We start from the raw sequence: 13,428 nt of genomic DNA, 5'->3' as shown, positions 1-13,428 counted from the left end.
GTAAGTCAGCTGTAAGTTCCACCCAGTTTGTGTGGGCAAGTGAGGCTGCTCCTGAGAGCCTGCAGCCCTGGGAAAAGCTCCAGCTGCCGCATGTGGTGTAAGGGAAGGGCTTCAGAGGGCACCTGACAGGCTTCTAACAGCAAACCCTGAGAAGCCACACCACCAGAGAGGGAGAGTTCCCACTCCCTTCCCCTGTGTGTGCAGCACGGAGCAGTGAGCACCTGTGGGGGACAGTGGCCTCACACAGGCAGGGCTGAGCTGGCACGAGCTCCTGCTGTCCCCAGGCCCTGGCATGTCCCAGGGCTGTCACCTCTTGTTCTGGCCCTGGCATGGCTGGAGGAGCAGTCCCAAACTAGAGCAGGAAATGTAGCCCTGTATCTCATTTTTCTGCTGGATAGCTTTAACCCAGGCCAGGATCCCTGTCTGGTTCCCTGCAGCCACAGCCATGCCTGTGGGAGGGGGACTAGAGGGACAAAACAAGCCCTGGGGGACAAGCCCGAGTGCCCTCAGCACCAGCCTCTGGGTGGAACCTGTCCCTGAAATTACAGCTTGGCCAGCACCTTTCAGTCCTGCTCCAGAACCAAGCTCCCACCCCCAGGCACAAAGTGGGCAGCATGGAAACCCAGGAATACAGAGGCTACTGAGTGACAGCCCTGCTCAAACAGACGCTTGGGAATAAAGAGATTGGGGTGAGGAAAGAACGAGCTGTGACACAGTGACTGAGTCATTCATTCATGATTTCATGTTTACTTGTGATACTTTGCCTTCCCACCTGTGCCCTCACTGCTGTGAGATCAAACAGAATTCCTGGGTACCCAGGGTCACTTCCCTAGGAGCCAGGCCAGTCCCTGTGTCCCAGAGCAAGGCCATGCATGCTGTGCCACGGGGACAGGCTCTCATGGCTGGGTGTCCCAGCAGTAATGCTGGAGAGCACAGGAAACACTCCCAGGGCACCAGTGTCCCCCCAAAGGTGATGTTCTGCCAGCAGTGCCACAGCAGAACCCTCTTGTCCCACTCTGATGATCCCTGGGGAGCAGCAGGGCCAGGGAAGGGCTGTGAACGTGGCAGGGCAGGAGTCTAGGCTGAGCAAGCACGTGCTGTCCTGCAGCAGGCCCTAGGGCCTCGGGGAGCAGCTGGCACATGGAGACACGGATGGGGACAACCTGCTGCGTGTGTCACATGGCAAGGAGGAACTGAAACCACCTCCTTCAGTTTTTAGGCATCCTTTGGACTCTCAGCATGGAGAGTGTGGCAGGCTCCTCCTCTGTGCCAGCAGAGTCACTTGAGGAGCGACTGGAACACGGAGATGACGGGGTCCTCGTGGCTGGTGACCACCAGCACGCTGCGGAACTTGTCAAACAGCATCAGCAGCTGGGAGCGCCGCATGTTCTCGTTGTACATGATCTCCTCCAAGTGGTGCCGGCCTCGGAAGTAGTGCAGCAGCCTGCAGGCAGCAGAGCAAGGGAGCACGTGGGCCAAAAAGGAGCTCAAACTCCTCCTGCCACCCCCAAGGTCTCCTCTCCCATGGGATGCAAATCAGAAGGTTGTTTGGGTTATGTCCCTCATTTGCATGAAAAGGGAATTAAATCATGCCTAACACAGAAATTCCCTGGAAAAGGATGGGACTCGCCCGCTGTGGGGCTTTGCCAAGGTTCTCCTTGGATCAAGAGGTTTCCCAGTCGGGGGCATTTCCCAATACTGTCAATTTTCAGCTTAGTTATAATTTCAGAAAGTAAACAAACACAAGCACCAACGAGCCTTGAGAAGTCAAGGCATGGCAGATTTATTCTGTGCTCTCTTAGCTAAGCCTACAACTGCCCTTAGTCACAGCTCTGCAGCAGGGCCCTGAGTACCTGCACTGGTTTTAGACTAAAGAGCAATTTTCCCTCCAGCAGCCCAAGGGGCTTTGTAACTACAGGTCCTGCACTCAGGGTTTGGGCAGCTTGGGTTGGGTGGAGCAGTCACAACAGGGAGATGGAAATTTTGGTGGTAGGCACCACAGAGAAGCTGTGGGAGTTGCAAATCCCATGAAGCCCAAGCTCAAACTATGCTGGCTTAAATTCCCTGTTCTCTTTAAACGAAGCACAGAGACCCCTTTGCTGGCCACCAACTTGCTACAGCCATCAGAAAACCTTGGCCCTGCACAGTCAGTCACTGCAGGGTCCACAACAAACAGCAGAAGTCCCCAGTGATTGAGGGCCCCTCCTCAGAGTTCCCTCTGAGCCATGACACCAAGCCAGCCTCCCACATGAAGCCTGAGTTTGCTGCTCAGTCTCTTGTCTCGACACCCTCCCAAGTGTCACAGCCATGCTGCACGTGTGACTCAAATACTCCCACCCCGTGAAGGCCCACAGGCCAGAGTCCCTTCCCAGCTCCACAGCCAGCTGTGCCTCCACATGTGTTCCACATCACACTCTGTGCTCCAGCAGCCTTTGCTCATGTTCCATTACCCATCTGCAGCTTCATGCCAACTGGCTGTAAAAAGGAGTGGGGATGACATGATCTGTTTTCCAATCCATTCATACAGCTCCCATGCAGGAACAGTCCTCAAAATATTCCCAATATCCACTGGAGCACTCCAGCCAGTTCTGGAGGAGGGAGTGGCTCCTGCTTTCCCTAGGGGACCAACACTTGCCTGGCTGCCTCCTGCTGCTCAGGCTGGGCACTCCTGTCACCCCCCACCCTCACAGGAAAGGAGTCACCGTGCAATAAATGTCCCTTCATCACGTGCCCCACTGCAGAGTTTTCACCCCTAGCCCAGTGCCACGTGTGTTTCTCTGCTTCCCAACCTGCCACATCCCTCCTCTCCCCCACGAGCTCTGTGGGCTCAGAGCAGGATCCTCACTGGCAGCCTGAGGCTGGGCAGCCCCAGCTCACTGCCAGCTCCCTCCTGCTGTTCCTCTGCCAGCTCTCAACTGGCACCAGTGTGGAGAACGTAACTGCTGCCTCTCTGCACCTGCAGCACAAACAGCAGAGACCAGCTCCAGCCTGTCCTGTATCTGGGCTGTGCATCTGCCTTTTGCACTGTCTCCCACTGGGTCCTTGGCCACCTCCCCTGGGCCGATGGCAGCTGTGTGCACTGAGAAGTGGTCACTCACTGGGACTGTCAAAGCCAGACTGTTCCCGCAGGTATGAACAGAAACATTTGTATTTCACAACTCCGGTCACAGTTCACAAAGTGATTTTGGGGACTTCCTCCCCTATGCCAGGTTCTTGTGCCCCTGGGGTCCTACCCTGCCTGAGCTCTCTTCCATGCAAATGGTACAACCTGGCTTTCCACAGCAGCACAGACTGAACAGTTTGCCAATAAATAAATCCATCTTATAGTCAGAAAGAGTCTGGATTTGTAGCTGGTCAAGACTAAATACTTTCCACTCCAGTAAAAGCTAGAGAGGATATTAAAGAATATCACAAAAAAGCCAGCTGGAAGACACCCCCAAACTCTAGCCAAGCATCCTGCTCCAGCAGGACTATTGCTAATGCTGTGGAGCTTTTTCAAACCCTTCAGAGATGGAGAGCCCTCCACATGCTTGGGCAATCTGTCCTGGGCTGCACCACCCTCCCAGGGAGGAGGTTTTCCCAAAAGTCCAGCAGGAATCTACAAGGCTGTCCTTGGGGCTCACAGCTCCAGAGAAGGTGGGCGCTGCCTTTGCCTTTTTGGGCAATGAACGTTTATGAGACACAGCATGAAGTGGCACTTCCTGGGGCAGTGACACTGTTGGAGCCCCCTGAAGCTGCTGCCTGCTGACAGATGTGCACATCCAGATCCACTGATGGAAGATCATTGCTCATCACTGTTTTCCCCTCCTTAAGCTCCCCTCTAACAACCCTGGAGTGTTCCTACACACTAAAAAGAAAAGAATTCTCTCAGACTAGCAATTCAAATAGAATTAGCTTATTTCTGGCCAAGGAGATGTGCCTGCCACAGCACTGCTTGAAACTAGAGCAGAACTGTCCACAGCTCAGTGCTGCCAATGTCATTCCTCAGTGGAGGGAAGGATCTCACCTCCCAATCTCAGAGCAAGACAAATAAGCCCTGAAAGCTACTCCACACCCATGGCTTGGGAGAGAAGCCATGAGTGAAGCCTCCACCTTCTTCAGGCTTCAAAAGCACTGCTTAATGTGCAGTGAGGAAGACTTAGTGTACATTACTGAGGATCTAGCTCAAAACAAACTTGTCTCCTTCTCAAGCTCCCTCCTGGAAGGACATGCCAACCCTCCTTTTTTTGCACCTTAGGAAAGAATTTGGATTTAAATTCCCATTCAGTGTTATGAGGGTTAATGCAGCCAACGCTGGAGCCAAGCTTTAGTAATTCCTTACTTCCCCTTGAGGTTTCTGCCTTCAAAGACTCTGTGCTGTCTGTTTGACAAGGGACAAGCACTCAGAGGCACCAGCACAGGAAAATGTGCCAGGCTGAACTTTATTGCTGTGCTGGAAATAGCCCATCCCTCTGTGTGCACACACAGCATCCTGGGAAGGACAAATACCATGGATATTTAGGGCACCAGTTGTGCATTTATAGCACTTTGCTCTGGAGGCAGCTGTGAGAGCAGAGCTGTTGGCCAGGGCTGGAGCAGTACCTGCATGAGGGACATGAGGGAGATCAGCTCCTTCAGGCAGCTTCACCATGGTTTTTTCCCCTTTCATTGAGAGCTACAGATTTACTCACTCATCTCTGATGGTTACAGCACAAAAAGAGACAAAATACACCACAACTTACAAGTTGTGGTGTCTCATAAAACCAGCAGTAACCAAGAGGGTCTGGCATGAACATTCCTACATGTGCACTGCGGCATCTGCCCACAGGACCCATCTGTTTATTGTTTATTTATTGTTTAATCTGTTTGTTCCTCACTTGCCTCAGAGCACTCTGCACTTGTCAGTTCAATCTGTAGTAGACTGGAAATTCTGACCTGGTAAGGCCTGGGGATCTGCAAAAGAACCTGGGGCAGGAGCAAACTGCATAATAAACATCATTCAGCTGGTTTCACAAAGAAATGAGAGTCACTTCTTACATCTGCAGTTACAAAGCTTTCAAATGGCTCTTACCCAGCTGAGGGTGTGAGAGGGGAGCCACCACAACATCCTTTCCTCTCACTAGGATAACTAAGAATCTGCATCACCACTGAACAGTCCAAGGAGTCCCCCACAAATTCTGTCTCAAGATATGAAATATGATTTTGTTGTTACTTTCCTTCCTCGGTGGTTTTGTAATGACTTAGCTGGTAATAAAGAAAAAAACACTTCAGAGTTCTCAAGTGGCCAATGTTGCCTCCCAGTCAGAGCATATTCTCTGAAGACTTGCAGAAGATGAAGGAGACAAATAATTCAGAGAGCAGTAGCTCCCCACAAGTTTTGAGAGCTCTGTCAAAGTCCCTGAGCTGTACCCTGCCACAGAAAAGGAAAGCATCTTCTGATACTATTTTCCTTGGGCTACCTGACTGCATCCATCCTAGGGCAAGAACCAGGTTTTCAGGGGATTACCAACTGAATCCAGAATATGGAACAGCTGCAGTCCCTGCCTCAGGTGGTTTTCTGCTCCACAAGAATGAAAACCAGTGAAAGTTGCATTCCAGTGATGCCACTGAGTTTTGAAATCCTTTGGAAGAAAAAGTATTTCTCCCCCTCCCTTCTTCCCAGATGGCTGCTTAGGAACTCATTCTGCTTTTACCACATGCAGAACCACATAGTGCCTGGGTGAGTACAAATTTGTAAGAACAAAGTGTGTGCTGCTGATCACACATCCTAATGCCTTTAGCTTAACTAACCTAAGCAGTGAGCTCTCATCACTGCCAAACACACCTTGGGACACTCTATATTCAGGCTGGCTCTGTGTCTCATGTTTCCATGGAGTTTACAAACCATAAAATTAAGGAGAGCTGGCTTGGAAACACCAATGGACACAGAATGTCAGCATCAGCATCGCTGGGTCCTTGCCTCACCTGCTTAAAAAGGTTTTTTAGGCTGTGCAGTTTTGTGTCTGCCAGGTGTGAACAAGGAAAACTGGCAGGCAAACACTGATGTCCAGCCATACTCCCTGACACTCCTTCACCCATCCAGGACTCTGCTACCAAGTGTTCTTGTACTACAAATATTAGTTTGTATTACAGATGAAATACAGGAGCAAACCTAGAGGAATTTCTCCTCCAAACCCCCAGGCTAGCAGGATTTGCTCAGACTCCACACCAATCCTTCCATAAAGCAGGGAGGCTAAGAAACAACGACTGCATCCTGCACTGCTCACCTTGCAAACATGCGGAGATCCTCTGGATTCTGGGCAGCTGGGACATTCAGGATGGCTTCCCTCTCATGTTCCAACAGGCTTGCCAGGAGATTCTCTGTCATCCTCTTATTTAGGGGTGAGTCCCCACCAGGTATCAGCTCAGCACTGGAATTATCCATGCTAGGGCTTGTCAGAGTCATGTCATCACTACTGGCTATCAGGGCAAGAGAGAGACACACATACACACTAAATTTTTATATTCCTCAGCATAAGGATGCAAAGTTTATCAATTCAGGCTGTTTCTGTGCAGCCTTTCCAACTAATCCCTCTTCTCTGGAGAGCAGAGAAAGTGGCTCTCCAAGTGCTCCATGAATCTGCAATTAGTCATATGACAACACAGCAATTTTCTCAATGGGAAATTGAAATGTTTCAACAGTCATCCATTTGTGTGGAAAACTGTACTTCTGGAGACCATAAACAGTCCATAAAAAAACATTTGAAAAGAGAATTCCCAGACAGCTGTGCTGGAATACCGTGAAGTGGTAACATGAAAAGCCTAACAGCACAGAAGGTGGGAGCAGGCAGAGAGGCCGAGAAGCAATATCCTCTTGTGAGGGAGCCAGAAAAAGCAGATCACAGACTCATCTGACTCACATGCCAAGATTTCTGCCCTAATTTGTGACTCCTGTAAAGCTCAAAGTTGTACAGAGAATCTCTCTCCCCATATCCAAGCCCAGCAGTGTTCTGAGATGGCTGCTCAGAACAGCACAGGCAGGAATGGTGATTTCAGCATCATATCTGACTCATCCTCTCGAAAGAATGCTTTCCTGGAATCACCCTGAAGAATGGCACTGGGGAGATTAAAGAAATCAGGGGACACAAACAACAATCAGTCATTTCTGAGAACAAAGCCAGCTCTGTGTCTCCTCAGGTGGTTCTAATGGCTCTACAGCTCACAGAAACCAATGCTGCTTGAACAAATTCTCACATCTCTTTCTGTCCTGAAAATCTGCTAGAGGAAAACAGGGAATACTTCTGAGTGCAACAAGGGAGGATGAGGTTACTTTAAAAAAGAAGGAAGTGCCTTTCATAAAAATCTTTTACATGACAAATGAGAATTTGGCAAATTACAAAGCATTACTTTTCTCTAAGAAGAAGTCTAATAGCCCCTAGAACTTTCACCAGCGCCCAGCTGTCGATTTAGGAAAGGCTGGACTTAATTAACAAGTACTGCATCAAGAGGAGATGTCTCATTACCAAGGCCTGATGGCCGTTTGCAGCACTAAGGGGAGCTCTGGGAGTGAGGTGGAGTATGAAGAGCGAAGTGTGCTCATACTTGGAGAGCCAAAGCTGAGAGCGTTGGGGGTGCTCAAACTTCGTCCCCCAACCCTGGCAGTGAAGGGCATGTCCTCATCCTGGGCTCGGAACTCCTCCTCGTTCGGGGGCACCATCAGGCACACGTAGGTGTGGAGCTGGATCAGCAGCCGGTGCTGGAGCATCCAGATCACCATCTGGATCAGCTGGGTCTGCAGGGGGAGAAACGAGGAGTTAAACGTCTGGGAAATGAGAGAACAACACACAAAGGGTACACTTGGGGAGTCATGAGTCACATGGAGAAATGCTTCTCGCCCCACACAAGAGTTTTATCTCTTTTTCAATCAAAAAGGTGATAAAAGGTCACAAAAAGGTGACCAGGCACAAACCTTCATCACACCCAGAGCCTCTGTGGGTGCTCAGGACGCAAAGGAGTCTTTCATGATCACATCTTTATGGCCTCGAAGAAACCTGCCCTGCCCCTATCTCACTTAGCTGGTTTCTACACAAGGGCCACTAAAATAAATACCAAAGGGTTAATCCCATATGTTCAGACTGAAGTGCAGGCTCCTCTAGAGAGCAGAGAGAGGGCAGGGTCATTCATGGGGCAGAGCTGAAGAAGCCAGGGGAGGTGGCCAGGAATAGGAGCCCTTCGGTGTCAGATGGGAAACTGCTGATAGGCCATGGGAGGGCCTCTGGAGCCTGACAGGGCTGGGCAATACAGAAGCAGCAGCAGCACAAGCCCTGGCAAGGGACAGCAGCCTGAGCTGGCAAGGAGTCCCCAGCCCTCATTTCACCTCCCTCTGCTATATAGGGCCAAGCTAATAAAGACACCTGGGTTTTCAGGCAGGCAAGAGACTCCAAAGCAATGAGATGTATGCAACATTGCCCAACACCTACTGGAGACTCACACCATGGGCAGAGTAAGGGGCAAGTGTTGTAGGGTCTGTTTTCAGCAGTCTGGGAGGAACCTTCAAAATGCATCATTGTGTCTTGATTTCTGCATCAAAAGCCTTTTCATATCACTGCAGGCAACTCTCGTAGCAAAGGGCTCAGAACACAATCCCTGACAAGGCTGTTTGGGGATTTCATAGCAACCACCACTGTTTTGGTGAGACAAACACATGCAGCATGAGCTCAGGCTCAGAAGGAAGCTCACTCTGCTGCATTAATCATCAGGGTAATGGGCCAAATCTCAATAAAAGCCCCAAACCCAAGTTCATCAGCCCACATAATTTTCCTTTTCCCATAAATCTGGTAATTCTCAGTTCCTCCTCTGCTATCAAATCACAGAAGAAACCTCTTCTGTTTGCAGACAGACCCACACCCTGTCTTTTCAGGGATTACCACTTCTGGGGGCTCAGTGGATTTTAATCTTAAAACATACTATCTGGGATCACCTTCAAACACCATTTTTTGGAAAAGCCATAATTCATTTTACATGTTTAACAGAAAATCTACAGAAGAGGAAGGTTGGCAAAAGACACCAAAGACATAATGCTTTGCTAACATCTGAAGCCAGCCTGGAAGAGTGAGGTTTACTGCAGTGATTACATTGCTGAAATCCTTCCTTCCAGATGCAGGCCTGGATGGAAAGTTGGTTCATTTATTTTACTTAAATTTCCAACCTGTTGGCACACAGTGACATCTGATTAGCAAATGAAAGAGGTCTGCACGTTTCAGAGCACAAAACAACCCTGGAAAAATCCAAGGAGACAGGAAGACAGGCTCTACCAGACCTACAGAAGCACTGGGTAGGGCCTGACCCAGACACTACCCTGGGCACTCTGGTGGTTCCATGATTCCAAAAATAGCCAATTTCTTTTGTTGCAGCTCCACGTGCATGGAGAGTCTCATCCAGCCCTCTCTAATCCTGTATGTGCACTATCACCTCCACCCTCATGGAAATACCTAGAAAGCCACCCTGAGCCAGCAGCAGTGGTGATACAGCTTTACAGCCACAGCTCTGTGCAAACAACCCCTGCCAAACACCTTTGTGCCATCTCTGGGTGGGACAGCTGGAGATCCTGAGAACTAGAGGAAACTCTTCTTCCATCCTGAATAAACTCAAATAATCATTCCTAGACCAGAGACTGATGATCCCTGACATTTTTCTGTACAAGCCAAAGTTCAGCACAAATTTGGTACCTCTTAAAACCCAGTCCTAGAAAAAGCCCAAGTGCTGCAGCATCCTGCACTGGCCCCTGCCTATTGGAACCCTGGAGGCTGAAAATTTCAGGCTTTCTGTGCTAAAAGGTGCTGACCCTCAAGCAAGTACCATATTTGACTTGAGGCCATGGAACAGGTTTCCAAGGTTGAGTGATAGCACAGGGGTTGTGGGTGGGTAATTTGATTAGTATTGTGTGATTTCACAGGGTGAAAAACTTAGATTTAAGATTTTAATATATAGTAATGTATGGGGCAAGATGGAGGACTTTGGGCATAGTCTGAGTCCTTCTTCACCTCCTTAATAGTTGTGGGTGGTTTTCTGTAACTGGGTGAAAAAGGTCTGCATTGCGGGCCTTGGTGGTCAATATTGGGTCAGAAATATAAATAACAGAGGTGTCACCTCATTATTGGGTAATTAGCACTTAAATAACCTTGGAAAGAGTTTGAGGCACTCCATTTTGCCTCATTCTCTAACTAGCACCTGCCCATGAGAAGAGCTTTGTGCCACCACTTCCAGTGCCTCACAACATTCCACCTTCCTCCAGGGTTAAGACTCATTTCTTACCAGAGGCAGAAGTGTTTTCACATATCAGCTCTAGCAGAGGCTTTGCTACCACATTCTGCTGCCTGTGCTTCTGGACACCAGCACTGCATTTCCATCCATTCTCCATCTCAAGCTCCCATGGAGCTCACACAGGGCTGCAAGAGCAGAGGCCTCCCTGCACCATCTGTGCTGTGCTGGCTGGAAATGCTGCTCCTTCCCCAGAGGTGCAGGGTTCTCTCTGTGCCTGCTCTCAGGGCACTGCATTAGAGCTGGGCTCCTTGCTGAAGCCAAGCAGGCTGGGAGCAGCTTCCCAGGCAGGGATATACTTCATCCCAGGACTGCTTGCCTCAGCCATGCTCTGGCACAGCAGGAATCCAGAGCCAGCCTTTTTTGGCTGTAACACCAGGATTGTGATGGAAACATAAAGTGACATTTTCTGTTACTTAATTTAACTACCAATTCAATCTAAATTTCATCCATGTTCCTTTCATGCTTCCTGTCTGCCCATGCTGCCTCTTTCCAGCCTGCTCTGAGGGGGTCCTGTCTGCTGCAGCAGCCACATCTGGCCTGTTCCTGCTGGCAGGGAGCAGTCCAGGGCTGTTCCCAGAGCAGTGCCAGGGTGTTGTCGTGCAAGGCACTGGTACAATGCCCTGCTCTGTGCTCACTGCCACAAGCAGAGATACTGCACTGTCTTCCAAAAACACAGCACTGTGCATCAGCCCAGCTGGGCACTTCAGGATGACCAGAGGAAAGCTCAGCTCCAAGTCTTGGAGGGAAAAGATCCAGCATTCCTTATTCTCTGGGGCTATTTGTAAAACTCTTGAGAAATGTGTTAAATTTCCTGCAAGGATTCTTTAAGGCTGTTTTCTTTCTCAGCCCTATAAAGTTAAGGATAACTGGGAGCAGCAACAGGTTCAGGAAAGGGCAGGGAAAACAGCAGCCTAGAAGCACTCAACCCCAGCTTGTTTCTCACTACGTGAGGAGACAGTGAAAACACAGCTTGTTTTGCCTGCTGAAGCACACAAGCCCCCTTTCTCCAGCCTGGATTATCCAGTTATTTGATACAAATCCTCTTCAAGGTCTGACTGGAGAACTGAGGGCTGCCTTGGCTCAGAATGATGACACCTTCAAAGCCACTGGGGTGCAGGGATGTTTGCTGAAATGTATTACCTTCCTGTAGCATTCAAACCATGCTGTTTCATGGAAAACACCTAAGCTATGAAAACTTCTCCCTGTTTTACAGGAAACAGACTCTGAAAACTCCTACTGATGTAGGATGAAACATTTACTGTTTGATATTGCCATTTTAATCATTAGGTAACAGTTCTGAATTCTCAGCTTAACCATTCCCTCCATTCAGGACTAGCATGACATATTCTTTTAACTTACTGTGCCAAACCCCTGATTTTATACCCAGTCCAACTGAACATAAATGCATCTTAAGCCCACTTCCCTACTTCTGCCAACAAAAGCTCCAGTGGCTCCTAATGCCTTCCAGCAGAGCAGCCCAATGTGCAGCGTGGCTCCCTGAAGACACAGCTGCCCATTCAGGCTGTGCAGGCAGCTCAGCTCCCCTCCCACTCCATCCCCTGACACATTTTCCTGCCTCATTTTCCATGGGCTCTGCACAAAGCCCGGCACGTTTTCTGCAGGCACAAGGCAGAGACCTCATCTCCCTGTGCCTGACTCCCAGCAGGATGGCCCAGACTCACTAACACAAAAGTGAAAAGTTAAACAGATTTTGTTCAGCAGAAGCTGTGCTGCTTTCCCATCTGGGTTTTGTTGGGGTTTTTTTTCTGCAGTTAGCCACATCCCATCAAGGGAGAATTAAAGAACCACAATAATAATGACAATGTGCATTATGATAAAGGGGATGCAGGAAGGAAATGGGATGTCTAATTCACCTAGGAACACTCCTTACAGGTGAGAAGATCCCTTCTGCTAGTCCCTGTTTGTTCAAGGTGGGGCAGAGAGGTGTTACAGCTTCTGAAGCAGATAAATTGGCTGAGGTTACAGTGCAGAGGAGGGAAAGCCACAAACATCATCCCTAAGTCATGGTTTGCAAAGCAACTTCATGCAGAGTAGCTGTGTAAAGAAATTTGCTGCTGGACAAAGAAATTCTTATCCTGAACAGCAGGTGAAAGCCCTCCCCTGCACCAGCAGCAGTGCCTGGTACAGATCCTGCCAGTCAACATGTGCTGACTGAAGGCTTTGGGTCACCAGGTGCTCCTGTGCTTTCCCAGGAGGTTTGGAAGGGGTGTGCACCCCACTGAGGAACCCCAGAGCTGCAGCCAGTGTGCCCTGCACTCACAGCATGGCTGTGCCACTCAGGAGGAGAGCACAGGGACACGAGCCAGCAGCCACAGGCAGCAGAACAATGACAGCTTCTTTGGGGTCAGGGTAGAGGAGATGCAAACTGCTTCTTTTCCAGCAAAAACACCAAAAGGCAAGAGGAGTTCCCTGTTATGTGAGCTCACAGGATCTCCCCATCCCCTGGCTGCACCCTGGTGAGATCCAGGACAAACACAGGCACTGCAGCAAGTCCTGGTGATGTTACAAGTCACTATGGAGCTAAGGGACAACACACTGTGACATGGGGAGAACAGCTTCTGCTTCCCTCACCCCCTTCAGCTGCACAAGCTCTGCAGAAGCCACCTCCCTCACTTGTGCCAGCCCTGGAGCTCACTGGATGTCCCTGAGGGAACTCCACCTGGCAGAAAACTTGTGCAGCTGAAAGAAGTGAAATGAACTTCAGGTTAAATGAACAGTCAGGCTGGGCAGGAGCTGGAGCTCTAGGAAAGGGAAGAGGGAAGGGAGGAAGGCTCCTGTGTGCACACACCTGGGAGGGGGAAGGAAAAACAGCTCAACAGCACCAAGATCTCTTGAGGTCAGCTGAGCTGAGGGCATGGGCTCATCCTCACCCTGCTGCTGTCCCAGGGAACTCAAGGAAAACACAGAGAAAACACAGAGAAAACACAGAGAAAGGGAAGAAGCAGGGAGCACTGCATGGATACCAAAATCTTTTCAGCTGACAGATACACATAGACCAGAGTTTCACTGCAGTACACTGCTCCTCATCTCAGGCAAGAAAAGAGATCAAGATGACACAAAGAAGACTTTCAGTCTCTGGCACAGAGCACAGCTGAGAGCACTGGCAGGCCTGGCATACACCTGACA

General features: G+C 49.7%; 1 protein-coding gene across 15 annotated transcripts in view; it reads right to left on the bottom strand.

The window, feature by feature from the left end:
* Positions 1-720: 720 nt before the first annotated feature.
* The window catches only part of NPRL3 (NPR3 like, GATOR1 complex subunit), a 41,739-nt gene continuing 29,031 nt past the window's right edge, over positions 721-13,428 (bottom strand). For 13 of the 15 annotated variants that reach the window (XM_066330174.1, XM_066330173.1, XM_066330172.1 and 10 more), the window contains 3 exons: positions 7,561-7,750; positions 6,246-6,438; positions 721-1,444 (listed from right to left, as the gene is read on the bottom strand). In XM_066330174.1, coding sequence (XP_066186271.1) covers positions 1,279-1,444; positions 6,246-6,438; positions 7,561-7,750 — 549 coding nt within the window. In that variant the 3' untranslated portion in view covers positions 721-1,278. Of the gene's footprint in view, positions 1,445-4,581; positions 4,677-6,245; positions 6,439-7,481; positions 7,751-13,428 lie in introns of those variants that run through there. The other 2 variants (XR_010744777.1, XM_066330177.1) reach the window with 2 other exon arrangements.

Source organism: Sylvia atricapilla, chromosome 15, assembly GCF_009819655.1.
Source record: "Sylvia atricapilla isolate bSylAtr1 chromosome 15, bSylAtr1.pri, whole genome shotgun sequence".
Lineage (NCBI taxonomy): Eukaryota > Metazoa > Chordata > Aves > Passeriformes > Sylviidae > Sylvia > Sylvia atricapilla.
Note: the sequence above shows the minus strand (reverse complement) of the source record. Positions and strands in the feature narration are given on the sequence as shown.